The sequence below is a fragment of the Xyrauchen texanus genome, chromosome 42 (assembly GCF_025860055.1).
Source record: "Xyrauchen texanus isolate HMW12.3.18 chromosome 42, RBS_HiC_50CHRs, whole genome shotgun sequence".
NCBI lineage: Eukaryota > Metazoa > Chordata > Actinopteri > Cypriniformes > Catostomidae > Xyrauchen > Xyrauchen texanus.
This window is the reverse complement of record NC_068317.1, coordinates 28,028,011-28,044,005: the sequence shown is the minus strand read 5'-3', so window position 1 is coordinate 28,044,005 and position 15,995 is coordinate 28,028,011. Positions and strand designations below refer to the sequence as shown.

The window sequence follows — 15,995 nt, the reverse complement described above, 5'->3', positions numbered from 1 at the left end:
TGTATTTGAACAATGTATGCATTTTTGGTCAAAACACATCCATCCATCTCTCTATTGAGTAATAATTATGTACTTTATATACTTGGGTTTCATTTTTAATTAAGGGCTAAATGTTCACATTTCAGGTGACAGGCCGGCTAACTGTTATTATAAATGTGTGCCCTCTAAAGGTCCTGAGCAGTCATCACACCATATTAGGGAGTCAATCAGCATAATGGAAAGAATTTAATAATGTCACATAAAAAAATACATCAATAAAGTACAAAACAATAAATTACAGTCTTGGAAAAGGTATTTTGTCAAAATACATATCATTCACAGGTATAAAAGTATCATCTCTTGTTCTTATTCTCATGTTTTTTTCCTAAGGTCAGAAGACAGTAACGTAAATGTCTCAGAAAAATAATAGAAATTGAACTTACTGGCTTCAAACAGACACTTTCAAAACCAAAGGATCAACATTAAAGGGGTGTAGCTGAGAGCATTTAAGTGCTCTGGATGTGGTGTAAAACTACATTGGGCATTTTGCTGATAACAATGAAACACCAGCTGATGATATGAAAGTCAACATCTCGAGAGCACATCTTTCAGTTCTATCAAGTTCAGACCTTGATCTGAAGACAATATAAGGCCTGTTACAGGGAAACTAATTCCAAACAGCTCTAAGAGAAATCAGTCTTTAATGACTATGCATGCTTCAGCAAACAAATTCAATTTTCACATTTCTAAATATTTTATCCACAAGGGAAAGGTGCTAATGTACTGACATTAAGTTAGGCTGTGCAAAAATAGTCTCCACTGCTACTCCAGAATGCATTTACAAAATGCACTTCTCAGCAGTTGAGAGGGTAAGACAAATGATGCAGTTAAAAGCCACAGTCAATATTATTATAGACATAAGCGTATATTAATTTATCTAGATGATCAGCTTGCATGAAGTTTTTTTTATTTTTTATTATTATTTTAAAACTTTTGGGAATTACATTTAGTCCAGTAAGCTTGGGAAGCGCATTTAGTCCAGAGTCCATTTTCTTTATGCTTCATTTATTTGAAATGATGATCTTCTACAGTTGCGAGAAAAGCTGTGCAGCATTATCCACATTGACGGGTTCCCGTGGAGCTTCTCTGACCACCTGAAACATGCAGTAGTGAGACATGATAATCTATTTTAAACAAAAACTCACATACTGTATATATACACACTACACAGTGGCTCCAGAGTATTGACAGTAAAGGGGATAGATCACCAATAAATTTAAATTCTCATAATTTACTCACCCTCATGCCATCCCAGATGTGTATGACTTTCTTCTGCAGAACAAAAATTAAGATTTTTAGAAGAATATCTCCGCTCTGTAGGTCCATACAATGCAAGTGAATGGTGATCAGATCTTTAATTTCTTTTAAGAAAACCGATCACATCAGATACATTTTGGATGAGAACTGATCAAAATAAAAATTGTCACTATGAATCTTGAAATCAGCAGTCTCCTTGACGATCATGATTTCAAGCTCAAATACACTTCCTGGTGCCATCTAGCCCCCTGCGCATGCATCAAGCACTAGGACATGTAATCGAGCTAGAAATATGATCGTGCCTAGAGACTGCAATATAAAGATTTAAAAAGGGAGTTATATTTTGGTCTGTTCTCATCCAAAACAGATTGCGGATTGCTTCTGAAGATATGGACTTTTCCACTTGAATCTTATGGATTAACTTTATGCTGCCTTTGTGCTTTTTAGAGCTTAAAGTTCTGGTCACCATCCACTTGCATTGTATGGACCTACAGAGCTGAGATATTCTTCTAAAAATCTTCATCAGTGTTCTGCTGAAGAAAAGTCAAACACATCTGTGATGGCATGAGTGTGAGTAAACACTGAGAGAATTTTTTTTTTGGGTGAACTATCCGTATAAGCCACAGATTGCATTAGATAAACTTATTTTTTATATAACTTACTATTTAAAGGAAAAGGGGTTGATGAAGAGTTTTTAAAATCAAATGTAAGATTTTTTTAAGACCTTTTTCCAAGACCTGAAAAAATCTAATTAATACTGTATCCCCACACCAAAAAAACCCAACACAATCTCAAAATAAATAATTACAGACTCTTACTTAAACAGGCAGGGGCACACATTCAAAATGGCCTTAACATCAGTAAAACAGTGTAGGCTGTATGCAAGTTTAAAATACAGTTTTCCACATATACAATGGCAGCCAAAAGTTTGGAATAATGTACAAATTTTACTGTTTCGGAAGGAAATTGGTACTTTATTTCACCAAAGTGGCATTCAACTGATCACAAAGTATAGTCAGGACATTACTGATGTAAAAACAGAAAAAAGTATTTTGATCAAAGCTAGACAGGCAGCCATCAATCCAACACATTATCCTTGATTTATCATGCTAAATTGGTAAAAGAAAATCACTTGCCATTACATCAAACACAGCTGAAAGCTATTTGGTTTGTTAAATGAAGCTTAACGTTGTCTTTGTGTTTGTTTTTGAGTTGCCACAGTGTGCAATAGACTGGCATGTATTAAGGTCAATATGGCAAAAAAATAAACTGCTTTCTCTAGAAGCTTGTCAGTCAATCATTGTTTTGAGGAATGAAGGCTATACAATGCTTGAAATTGCCAAAAAAGATGTCATACAAAGGTGTACACTAGAGTCTTCAAAGACAAAAGACAACTGGCTCTAACAAGGACAGAAAGAGATGTGGAAGACCAGATGTACAACTAAACAAGAAGATAAGTACATCAGAGTTTCTAGTTTGAGAAATAGACGCCTCACATGTCCTCAGCTGACAGCTTCATTGAATTTTACCCGCTCAACACTAGTTTTATGTACAACAGTAAAGAGAAGACTCAGGGGTGCAGGCCTTATGGGAAGAACTGCAAAGAAAGACACATTTGAAACAGAAAAACAAAAAGAAAAGTTTCTAGTGGGCAAAGAAACACAGACATTGGACAACAGATAAAATAGAGTGTTATGGATCTTAACCCCTCTGAGATTTTGAGGGATCAGCTAGACTGTAATGTGCATGAGAAGTGCCCGACAACTAGGGATGGGCACAAGTACTCGAGGACTCAGACGTGGCAGCAATGACTGATCATGAAAACGATGATCGATAGTGATCAGGCATGATGTGACTTTTCGCTTAATTTGAAATCCAGTGACAATTACCTGACAAGTAAACACAAATGTGTCAAAGAGGGCGCTTATTTTTAATTTTGAGATTGATTACATTGTGACTTTGAGGGGTACATTGATTATCCGAGACTTCTCATGGCAAACAAACTGATGCGACAATGCAATGCTATCGTTACAATAAAAGCAAAGAGTGTGTAACTAACCGTTTTTTGAACACTTGAATGCCACTTTGGTGAATAAGAGTACCAATTTCTTTCCATAAGAGCAAAACCAGTACATTATTCCAAACTTTTGGCCACCAGTGTATATCACATTAAAATTGGATTATGTACCATTATATAAATAGTTACAAATCAGAGGTCGACCAATATTGGGTTGTGCTCATTGCATGAAGTGGGAGGCTACTCACCAGTACGCAGTACCTGCACTTCTCTAATTTAGTCAGAGTACCGGCAGTTTTTCTTGTGTACCACCACTTCTGAGAGTCTCCCGGTACGATATGATGTTTTTATTTAATGCAAGTCAGTGATTTGATTCATAGTGTGGAACTTTTCACTTTAAAGGCACTTTAACTTTGAAATACACCAAGGACTCTTATTTTGATATGCTTGTGCTTCACTGCCTCTAGCCCAGGGGTGGGCAACTATTTTGGTAAAGGGGCCACATCGGGCTTGAAGTAGTGCATGGGGCGGGGGGCACATTGTATTCTTTTTGAGATACAATGTTCTGCATTGATTTGGTTTTTGTAATTTTTAAGCCCAGAAATAGTTATATATATATAAAAAAAAAAAAAAAAAAAACCTTTTATGATAAATGAGCCGTGGGACACATTAAACCATGTGGTGGGCCAAATCTATTTTTTCAAACTTATGGACAATTCAAGATTAGATTTTTCTTAAACTTTTAAACGTACTCCAACATTATTCAAATTGTGTGTTCTTTATTAGAATGCAAGGCAACCTGGTCAGAGAAATCCAAGTTATTTTCTTTAAAGGAAACAAAGGTGTGCAAGAAAAATTTACAAAAGCACCACAGGGGGAAGTTGTCAACAGAGTGTAAATGTAAAATAAATTAAAGTTTAATAAACCCAGATGTTCAGAAATAATAGAATAAGAGAACTGCAAAATAATTATTAGCCAGTGTAGGTATTCACTCTATCCAAAACAAGTCTATCTTGCAAGTTATCTAGAAATAAATATCTATAAATTATCAAGTTAATCTAGAAAGTGCTCATTGTACATCAATCAATTTGTGTGAATATTCATAAACGCCTGCAGATAGAGTCGCGCCCTCTAGCGGTTTACGCTGAGCAGTGCAGCAATATTAAATAATCTATCAATACAATTCAACTAGCAAAGTTTCCCAAAATCACATTAGGTCATATCACGATTCCTGTCTTTCCTCCCTCAAATGTAAGGCCTCTTTAAATAAAAATTTAGATTTTGTTGTATAATTTAAGACTTATTAAAGATCCGCGGGGACCCTGGAAAAATAGCACAAGCAAAATATTTAATGAGAAGAACTTTGTTATACTTATAACAATAGATGTGTTCAAAATTAACACAAAACAATTGGAACACGTTCACAGTTAAAGTGCTGAATTACACCAGAGGTAGTTCTGCTAGGACACCTGGGTAACCCCGAGGGTCAGTGTCTCAGTGACATCATACATCCACTAAAAAAAATACTTTGAGGCCAGCTGGTTTAAAGTATTTACAAAAAAAAGTTGTTTGGAAAAGTGAAATTAGTTATGAGAAAATGTCTAGCATCATTTGTTGGCAAATGTCATTATCTGGTTTGATATATTGTATCTACTGCAATGGCATTCAATCAATTTTTAAGTGTGACTTAAGTGTCCAAATAATATTTGAAGCCACGTTATGCACAATAAGTCTATTTGTAGTTAAAGCGTCAGCATTATGGCTACAAATATGGAAAATGCAATGAAAAGGTCTCACCTTTTGTCCTTTTTTGGGTTCACTGAATGTGGATTTTGATATACTTTTTACTTCCCTCTGTACCTCTGTGAATATCTGATTCAATTTCTCCACTTTTGCATTTTTCAAAGTGTTCATCTGTGGAAAAGATGTCAACATATGAATCCCTAAATCCTCAAAGCAGTTTCCAGTCATAATAAGACACCATTACATTTACTGATGCAAGCTAAACGTTTGCTTACGTGTTTCAATGAGGTATTCGCAGGTTTCGCTTTGCTTTTAGGTTTTGACTGTCTGTTCGCAATTTGAAAGACATTTAGCTGCTTTTTGCCTTTCTGTTTATTTTTAGCCATGACTGCCCAGTAGTCGGGAAGACTGTCTATTAGGATAAATTCACAGAGAGCTGACAACTCTAATTGACCACAGAAGTAAACCAATCTATGCCTAGATCACGCTTTGATGACTCTATCTTAAAATAAATATGTTCAACAAAACTTTTACAACGAAATCAAAATAAATTCTGTTCTATTGCGCGCAGTTTCAAGCGTCAACAGCCTTTCCCCAGTTCCACGTGTGTACTGTTACTCCAGCACATTTCCGTCGCGTTACGCAGGCTCGCCGCTCATTATCGCCCCCTAGTGATGTGGAGTGCACGAAAACATGACTTGACAGAGAGAAAATAAACATGGAAACACAAATTTTGTGAAGTATGTAAAACCTAATTTATTAGTTCCTTCAACCTTTCATTATTCAATTCGTGAATTCACACAGTCATGCAATTTATATTCTGTATTTTTATTCGCTCACGTTAGTAGTTTAGGTATATCTACGCTCAACCGCGAGATGGCAATCTATCACTTCGCATTGTGGATTTAGAGTCGCGCGTTTTGGCATTATACAAACATATGTACATTGACAAACGATATGATTAATTTGCGGTCTTTGTTTCAACGGATTGTATGTCCAGTTGTCTGTGTTGTAAAGTATCCTATTTTAGATGCCAGAAACCGCTCCAAATGATCCAGCTTGTGTGGGAGCCGTCCGAATGATTCCGAGTGATTTGCGAACCGACTCAGACCATTTTGCCAATCCGTTTGAGCAATTCATTTAGAAGAATCGATTCAAAAGAGTGATTCGCGAATCGGTCATCGCTAGTTCTGCTTCTAAACAGGCGTCGGGCGACAGAACATATTTTAAGTCAACAACCAGCCAACAACCCGTCTTTATGAAAGCGAGAAACAGTAACCAATATTTACATGATAACTCGAGTCCCAAATGTTTTCTCCTAGCGATGCCCATGCCGAAGCATTAACATTAAATATAGCTACAGTAGCCTATAGGCTACAAACACCAAAGTCGATAATATATTAAAATAACGATAAAAAGACAAAACAAAATCGGTTAATTTGGATATTATTATTATTATTATTATTATTATTATTATTATTATTATTATTATTATTATAGCCTATCCCTTTTCCTGTGAGTAAGCTTTTACAGATGTGTAGGCTAATATTTATATGCCTATAAACTACCCAAAATTACATTATTGGATGGTGAGTCAATTTGATATGAATTCATATAGACATTCGTAGGGATTCTAGGTATTATATACAGCCAATACTAAGGTGACCAGATTTCTGATATGAAAAACGGGGACATTTCTAATTCAGTGGTAAATATCTCATTGAAATGTGAAATTCTGATACGGAGGGAAAGTTGATCATTTTTAATTGTCTTCTGTTACAAATGGCTTTATTCTTTTCTACACTGTAGATGACATCTTGGCATGTTAAAAGTGATCTAATTAAACATATATAACAATAATTGATTAGGAACTATTGCAGCTAAATACACAGCACAGGGGGCCATACCCTTGGTCACCCTCTTTGCATTACTATTTTAACTCTCTTCTAAAATCCCGTCTTTTCTTTCACCTTTTCCTAGCACTTTCCTAAAAGTAAGACGGTAGGTTGCACGCTGGCAAAATGGCAGAGGAATTTCAAAAGAAATTAGCTGACTTGACTACCATTTCTCTCAGTAATACAACTTAATCATATGGAAAACTTACATTAAGTATTATATCAGGGCCTGAAATTCATTTCTGAAGGGCTGATTGCCCCCCTTAGATGCATCATATTGTGTGTAAAATGGATAAAACCTTGGCTAATGTCGCGGGAGCAGCATTAAAACCATCATCTATGCTTGCGTGGCTCCTCCTGCTGATCACTCTTAATTTACAGTCATGTAGACTAACCGTGAGAAGAGCTGCGTTTGGAGAGCCCTTATATAAACCTGCAAGCTCATCTATTTGGGAACACTGCAGGACAGCTCACTTTAAGGCACTTGAAAGGATTGCAACTAAACTGTCTATCATCATGTCTCACGAATGGGGATACGCGGATCATAACGGTAAGACCCCCCCATGTAATTCTGATTATTATAATATATCTTGATTACATTTTATGTGAATGAATCTGTGTTTGCCATGCACTGATAAATAAAAATGTTTGTCTCTTGTCATGTCATGAATTGTATTGGTCTTTTTTGCAACTAAGACATATTCACCTTGGGCATTATGCAGGCAGCATTATGTGTGACAAGTACAACATGTATTTATGTCTCAATTACATATAGTATTTTTTTCTGAAAATATGACATTAGCTTTTATTCTTCCTTCTAATGCATGTTTTCGAACACAAATCCGTGTTTTTTAAGTGCATATTACTTTCACATCAATACACATCAACTTTTTTTAGTTGCATATGCATACATTGTATTTTCACATAAATGCATATAAATGAGATTTTTGATTCAAATGCATTTTTGTCTCTCAAGTGCATATGATTTGGTTGCTGCACATAAATGCATATACTGAATTTATTCTCAAGTGCATGAATCTTCAGCTTAATTGTGTCTTTGTTTTTAAATTTAAAGATAAATTTACATCAGAAGCACATTGCATGAGATATTAAGACTTGTGTGTATATATATATATGCACACACACAGACATATAGAAGTCTATATTTGGTGAGGCTATTGCTTTAAATTACAAAAAGCGATAGTTCACCCAAAATTAAAATGTTGTCATCTTTTACTCACCGTCATGTTATTCAAAAACCTTATGACTTTCTTCCATTGAACACAAAAGCAGATTTTGTATAGATTGTTAGCCTCAGTCACATTGACTTTCATAGTATGGAAAGAAAGTGAATAGTGACTGAATAAGCATGTTTTTTGGCACAGAAATCCATGCACATTTTTCTTTAATTATTTACTTATTTTGTCTCAAATGCATTTAATTTGGTTGTTGGATACTGTCAATACACATACATTTGCTTTTTGACTTTAATGCATTTAATACCAATATTTAACCTCAGTGTTCCCTACCAATTCAGGACCCCTCAAATGGTTTGAAAGCTTCCCCATTGCCAATGGACCTCGCCAGTCTCCAATAGACATTAACCCTAATGGTGCTTCTTATGATTCTTCACTCAAGCCTCTACAACTGAAGTATGACCCCTCCACTTCACTGGACATCCTCAACAATGGACATTCCTTCCAAGTGACCTTCGCCGATGATAAAGACAGCTCAAGTGACCACTTTGTTAATTTTTGATAACAAACTACTTAATATGCTACGTAGACTATCAGACTGTTCTATTATTAATCATTAGCTTAACTTAGTCACAGGGTTTCCTGAAACAACTGTGGCTTTAACATTGGATAGATAATATTTAACGGAAAAGTTTATGTATTAATGAGGTTATTAGTAAATAGTGATGTTATATGTATATTCAATATGTTTGAATCTAAATGTTAATGCTGAACATTGCACTACTGAATATGTAGCCATGAAGGCAGGTCATTGGAAAGCATTTAGAAAGTTTTCATTTGGTTAATCATTTCAAAATAGTTAAACATTAATTTACAATACAATGACATACTAGTGTGCCATCTCCAAATAAATAGATTACATGTTTAATTATAGGTTATAGATTATTTAAGTGCATTTCTGAGCAAGTATAAAGGCAAAAATGAAATCAACTGGGAAAATTCAGTGCAACACCCCTCGGACCCCTCTGATATCTCTGTTTACATTTACACAGTCACTTTAGAACAGAATTGTGGGAAATCACACATGTGTCCACAAAAAATGTGTTTAAATTGCTTAGCAGTGAATGATCTGTTGTAGGTATCCTTGGCGTGAACTTTGGCAGAAAAAGCAGATGGAACCAGTTTACCCGCGTTAGACCTGTTTATTTTTGTAACCCATATTGTAACATCACATGAATCTTTTGTTTAATATTTGTTTGGTTGGGCAGCTCTAAAAGAGGGGCCGATTTCGGGTACCTACAGGCTTAAACAGTTTCACTTCCACTGGGGCGCAAGTGATGACATGGGCTCCGAACACACAGTGAATGGGAAGTGCTATCCAGCTGAGGTATGATTATGACATTTATGGATATGCCACATTACAGTACATATGCATTTATGGAAATGCAAGGTATTAATGACTTTAATCATTTTATTTTCAGCTCCATCTGGTCCACTGGAACACAAAATATCAGAGCTTCGAGGAAGCAGTCAATAAGCCTGATGGTCTCGCTGTAGTTGGTGTCTTTCTAAAGGTCTGTGTGCGGCCATAATTTAGGACCTTTTCGGTAACCGGCACTTTCCATCAATTGGGTTAAATTTGGTGTCCCATTACATTTATTTTTTGTATCAGATGCACAAACCACACTTTTTTTGGTAAAGTCAATTATTAATGTTTAACAAAACATTAACCTATCATGAAAAGTAGCTCATTTTAAACAAATCAAATGTTTGTACTTGTTCCACCTCAAAGGTCATGACCTTCCCAGCTGTATCCAACAAGTAAAATCATACAACAATGTCATAAATTTGACAATATAAGACAAAAAGCCATAACTTGACATGATAGTAAAAATATTTTCAAACTAATTTCAATAACCAAGTATTTAGTTAGTTAGCTGTATCTCACAGTTTGTCCCTATTACAACATTTCTTTACAATTAAGACACCCAATAATTAACATAATTCCAACATCATTTTACTTGCAACCCTGTTACCAATTCTGGCTTTTTATTTGTGTTATTATTATTATTTAATTTTAATTATGATATTTTTTTAAACACCATAACACAAATCAGGGTATTTAGACACACAAAAGAAATAGCTCTTTGGCTGAACTTGATTCAATCATGGACAGTGGTTCCACATGTTTGAAATGAGTTTTCTTTAATTAAAATTACCATGTAATGTCAAATGAAATACTTAAAGTAGTGAAAAACATGAATTTAAACATGTAAAAATATCACAAATGCACCTCTCTCTTTTAATAATTTGCTTCCTAGTGAAAGGAACTGTTAGCATGCTAAACACATGCTGGTGTGATATACTACTGAGTGCAACTTGGTACCTATGCTGTAGTTAGCGCAGCAATTGTTCAATTGATATAGCATTAAAAATAATACTAATAATGTATTGGTCCTTAACCCTGGCTATAGTTCCACTCTTCACCATGATGACAACCCCCAAAACTGTAAATGATTCTAACTCTCAACCTAACAAAACATTAAATACTAACAAGTATTTCCCTTTTATATTCATCTTGCAAAAAGACACATAAAATAACACTTAGTTTTAAGATTACTCTCCCTGTCGAGTCCCATGCAAAGCATAATGGGAAGTTTCAGTTAACCAATTGAAAAATGTTCATGTTGTCTTGTTAAATCAACAAAGTTTTTTTTTTTTGAGTGCAGATAAAATAGTAACAATGTTGCAAAAATTGCAAACCTCATATAAGACAAATGGAAAATAAAACAGCTTATACAATATTTAGCATCACCTCCTAAGGTACATTTTTCTAAAAGGCTAATCACCTCCTTTCACTGACTATTTATTATTTATTAAGCATTTCAGGCCCTTTTTCCTCATGAAAAGTGCCAACCACTCTCCACAGTTTCGATTCAGTCATTTTAGTTTTCTCTTCTTTGTCTCAACTGTTTATTTCTGTTTGTTTTTGCCCGTTAGGTTGACGCAGACAATCCTCAGCTTCAGAAAGTTCTAGATGCTCTGGATGCTATTAAGTCCAAGGCATGTTCAACCATCCAAATCAATTCAGTTTTTTTGTTCGGTTTGCTTCATATTGATGGCTGAAATGAATTCCGCTCATCTTATTTATGGTCCATTTTTGTATGTTTTCTTTCAGGGAATGCAGACCTCATTCAAGAACTTTGATCCCACCATCCTGCTCCCAAATTCTCTGGAATACTGGACATACGTGGGGTCGCTGACCACACCCCCTCTGCACGAGAGCGTCACATGGATTGTCTGCAAGGAGCCAATCAGCGTTAGCTCTGCTCAGGCCAGTTACATTTATACCCAATACAAACCTAGAGGTAGAGTTGGAAAGTCAAATTCCTTGTAGTGAAGTGTGACATCTCGCATAGTTGGGATTTGGATGTGTATCCTGTCAATTCTACTGTGACATTTTACAGAAATGGAAAACTGAAAAGTATAGCAGAGAAAACCTTGCTGAGTTATAGCTGTGCACAGCATACTGTGTAATAGAGCACATTTGCAGCCTATTTATATTTCATCTTAAAGTTCCTGGGTTTCTGTTCAGTCTAGCCAAAATCCAGGGATATATATATATATATATTTTTTTAACCATGAATTTTAATGACTTTGAGCGCCTGTCACTTATTTTACTGGCAAGACAATTGGCCTCTCCAAAGACAAACAGTTGTGCATAAAGCCATTTCTGCCTATTTTTCTCCTTCACAGTCAGTTTTATTCTTGTCTCTTTGGCTATCTAGTACTTTTGTGAAAATTAACACGAGCCAGTCAAATTTTTATGTCATGACTTTGTTTGGCTCTTCAAGGCGTCACTCTGCTGGTTACTGTTTACACAACCTCAGGTGGCCATGCCTCATTTCCCAGCTGCGCTTGCCTGTTGAATTATTGACTTTATGAATGTAAAATTAACTTAAAATGAATTAAGTTCAAAATGTAAGAAGGAATGAAAATGAGTTCCATTTATTTCAGGACAATCATTTTTAACCAGTTTGGAGACCTCCATTAAGATTTGTTATGTTATTAAGAAAGTTATTTAAGAAACATTCCAGGATCACTACAAGTTAAGCTCAATCGACAGCAATTGTGGCATTATGTTGATTACCACAAAATGAATTTGGACTTTAAAACAAGTCCTTTTCTTTAAAAAAAAAAAAAAGCAAAAAACTGTGTTACAGTGCAGCACTTACAATGGAAGTCATGGAAAAGAATGGAGCCAATCGGTAAACATTAAAATACATATGTTTTCAAATGTAGAAAACAATATGCATGTTAGTATGATTTTAGTGATAAAATGGTTTAATAACCTTATCTGTGTGAAGTTATGTCCAATTTTACAACTACATTGTCAATGACGATTCAAACAGCTTTCCAACACTGACCAGTTTTAACACAATAATTAATGTGCTTTTATAAAATCATAAACTTCACATATCTGGCTTTACACCCTTAAAAAATTGGTCCCGTTCACTTCCAGTTTAAGTGCCTCATAGTAACATAATTGTAATTTTTTTTATTTTTTTAAAGCAATAGAGGGACGAGACAAAGTACATTTTTGTGGTAATCAACATTAAGCCACAAATGCTATCGACTGAACTTAACTTGTATTGAACCTGGAATATTCCTTTAAATAGTATTTCATATATTCCAGTGAATCAGCATCTTTAAAACAAGATAGATTAACCTAAGAAGCAAAACTGCATGAGATTTTAAGACAATTTATTTAATTATTTATTTTCTTGTTCAAATGTAAAAAAAAAAAAAAAACAATAAATTAGGGGTTTACACATCTAACAATAACATTTCAAATGGGGTGAGAAAAATAGACTTCTATTTCACCCCCAAAAAAGTGTTGTTCCAAACCCACATGACATCTTCTGTGGAACACAAACGTAGAGGTAAAATGTTAGTCAACATTCTTCTTCACCATTACCTTTCACTGTATGGAATAAAGATGCAGTGCAAGTGAATGGTGACTGAGACTAACATACTGCCAAACATCTTGTTTTATGTTCTATTAAAGAAAGTAAGTCATATGGGCTTGGTACAGCACGAGGTTGAGTAAATTATGTAAGAATTGTAATTTATGGGCAAACTATCCCTTTTATTCCAAATATATTCTCTGAAAATAAATTACACTGGCAGCCAAAAGTTTGTAATAATGTACATATTTTGCTGTTTCAGAAGGAAATTGGTACTTTAATTCACCAAAGTGGCATTCAGCCGATCACAATGTATAGTCAGGACATACACTGATTAAAAAAACAGCACCATCACTATTTGAAAAATGTCATTTTTGATCAAATCTAGACAGGACCCATTTCCAGCAGCCATCACTCCAACACCTTAACATGGTACTATGATCACTTGCCATTATATCAAACACAGTTGAAAACTATTTGGTTTGATAAATGAAGCTTAACATTCTATTTGTGTTTGTTTTTGAGTTGCCACAGTTGGCAATAGACTGGCATGTCTAAAGGTCAATATTAGGTCAAAAATGGTAAAGAAACTCGTCAGTCAATCATTGTTTTGAGGAATGACGTCTATACAATGCTTGAAATGCTTGAGTCTTCAAAGACAAAGGACAACTGTCTGTAACAAGGACAGAAAGAGATGTGGAAGACCAGATGTTCAACTAAACAAGAGGATAAGTACATCAGAGTCTCTAGTTTCACACCTCACATGTCCTCAGCTGACAGCTTCATTGAATTCTACCTGCTCAACACCAGTTTCATGTTCAACAGTAAAGAGAAGACTCAGGGGTGCAGGACTTATTGGAAGAATTGCAAAGAAAAAGCCACTTTTGAAACAGAAATACAAAAAGAAAAGGTTAGCATGGGCAAAGAATCACAGACATTGGACAACAAATAATTGGAAAGAGTGTTATGGATCTTAACCCCATTGAGCTTTTGTGGGATCAGCTAGACTGTAACGTGCGTGAGAAGTGCCTGACAAGACAGGAAGTGTGGGGTGAAATGTCACCCGAGTATCTGGACAAACTGACCGCTAGAATGCCAAAGATCTGCAAAACTGTCATTGCTGCACATGGAGGATTTTTTGATGATAACTTTTTGTAGTTTTAACTTAATTGTTCACGTTATTAATGTCCTGACTATACATTGTGATCAGTTGAATGCCACTTTGGTGAATAAAAGTACTTTCCATGAGAGCAAAATCTGCATTATTCAAAACCTTTGGCCACCAGTGTATATGTTATTTGTAGTGTAAAGCATTACTCCGACACATTCTCACTCTCTTTCTTTTTCTTTCTCTGAACAGATGAAACAATTCCGCAGTCTGCTGTTTTCTGCAGAGGGCGAGGATGTCTGCTGCATGGTCAATAACTACCGTCCCCCTCAGCCTCTAAAAGGTCGTGCCGTCCTCGCATCTTTCAAGTGAAGGGCCCCTGGACATCCCTCTCCGCTCCTCTCCCTTCTTTAGTAGTATATGCAGTCATGGGCCCCAGGCTAAGGGCCTCTAAGCACCTTCACCCTCCAAACAGCAATCCTGGTCTGTCCAGCAGACCAGCTGTGCTGTTTGGATTGAAAAAAGGCTATATGCAAAGAAACACATGTTTGTACCATCTCTCTGGCTCTGTATCTCTTTATCTTTATCTCTGATGAGCAAATCTGCTTCATTAGCGCAAATGCTTGAATTATCTGTATTTAGAATATTGTAACATTCTCTGATTTAAGTGTGATACTCTGACAAACAAATAAACAAACCATGCAAGAGAAAATATGTATATGGGGGTAAGATATTTTAATATACACAGGGGGTATTATAGGTATTTAAAGGAATAGTTTACCTAAAAATGAAAATTTGTTCTTTATTCCCTTGAACACAAACAGTGATTCCAAGCTGTAATTTTCCGTACAATGAAAATGGATGCCGACCATGGACAACTGTGGTCACCATTCACTTTCACCTAATGAAAAAGAGCAGCAAGAGGGTGAGTAAAAGATGACAGAATTTTCATTTTTGGATGAGCTATCCCTTTAAATAGATTTTTCAGTGCTATAGCAACCAAACCAGATTAAGACTGTACCTCAGATTAAGACACCAGGGGTGCAGTCGCTACCCGAACAGATGCCATCTGTGCTGGCTACTGCTGTCGTTCCTTGCCAGGCTGTAATCTCTGGCTGCCTCAGCATTGCTGCAGCTTAATGAAACCCAATGAACGCTGCTAACAGGCTGCAAGATCTAGCAAATCCCATCTGGTAAACAAACACACGTGGCAAAATGTCCATGCAGGCACACTGAGAAAGTATGCTCAAAATGTAGCATGTATAATCAATGTAGCTGATTTGCGCTTGGAGTGTTTGTGCCTCAGACTGTCAGAACTGCAGTCTCTTTGTATTTCTATAAGATGTTATCTATAGCACAGTGGCAATTATTGCATGCAAGCTTTAGGGGTTAGTTTTTCCTTAAATAACAGTCCACTTTTATTTGTATTTATTTATTTATTTGCACAGAAAGTAGCTAGTCTCTTTCGCTAGAGCGATACCCGAACAACACATAAATCTTAATACAGAAGATGCCAACAGATAAATCTAGCAGTCTTGCGGTTTTAGTTAGGAGATCACCCTTTCCTCTGAAGCTCTGGGACCACAGGCTGAAGTCTCATACAATGTGTTTATAAAGAGAATAATTTGTTTAACATGTATTAAATGTATTTTACTTGAATTTGAGGGCTAATTGTACTGTATGTCAAGCAATATTGTTCAGCCATACTCTGTTCTGCAATATTCAAAAAGGATATTAAAGTAAAGATATTTTATGCTTATACTTTGTGTCATC

General features: G+C 35.6%; 2 protein-coding genes across 2 annotated transcripts; one reads left to right on the top strand and one right to left on the bottom strand.

The window, feature by feature from the left end:
- Nucleotides 1–206: 206 nt before the first annotated feature.
- On the bottom strand, nt 207–5,667 carry LOC127634855 (ribosomal biogenesis factor-like). Its single transcript, XM_052114580.1, has 3 exons — nt 5,332–5,667; nt 5,111–5,227; nt 207–1,133 (listed from the first exon to the last, which is right to left on the bottom strand). Exons 1-3 carry the CDS (start codon nt 5,440–5,442, stop codon nt 1,065–1,067), a joined length of 297 nt encoding a protein of 98 aa, XP_051970540.1. The 5' UTR covers nt 5,443–5,667; the 3' UTR covers nt 207–1,064.
- Nucleotides 5,668–7,337: 1,670 nt separating this feature from the next.
- LOC127634844 (carbonic anhydrase 2-like) lies at nt 7,338–15,718 on the top strand. The gene is made up of 7 exons (XM_052114552.1): nt 7,338–7,501; nt 8,489–8,686; nt 9,416–9,534; nt 9,629–9,721; nt 11,148–11,210; nt 11,326–11,481; nt 14,475–15,718. The coding sequence occupies exons 1-7, from the start codon at nt 7,468–7,470 to the stop codon at nt 14,592–14,594; spliced, it is 783 nt and encodes a 260-aa protein (XP_051970512.1). The 5' UTR covers nt 7,338–7,467; the 3' UTR covers nt 14,595–15,718.
- Nucleotides 15,719–15,995: the final 277 nt, after the last annotated feature.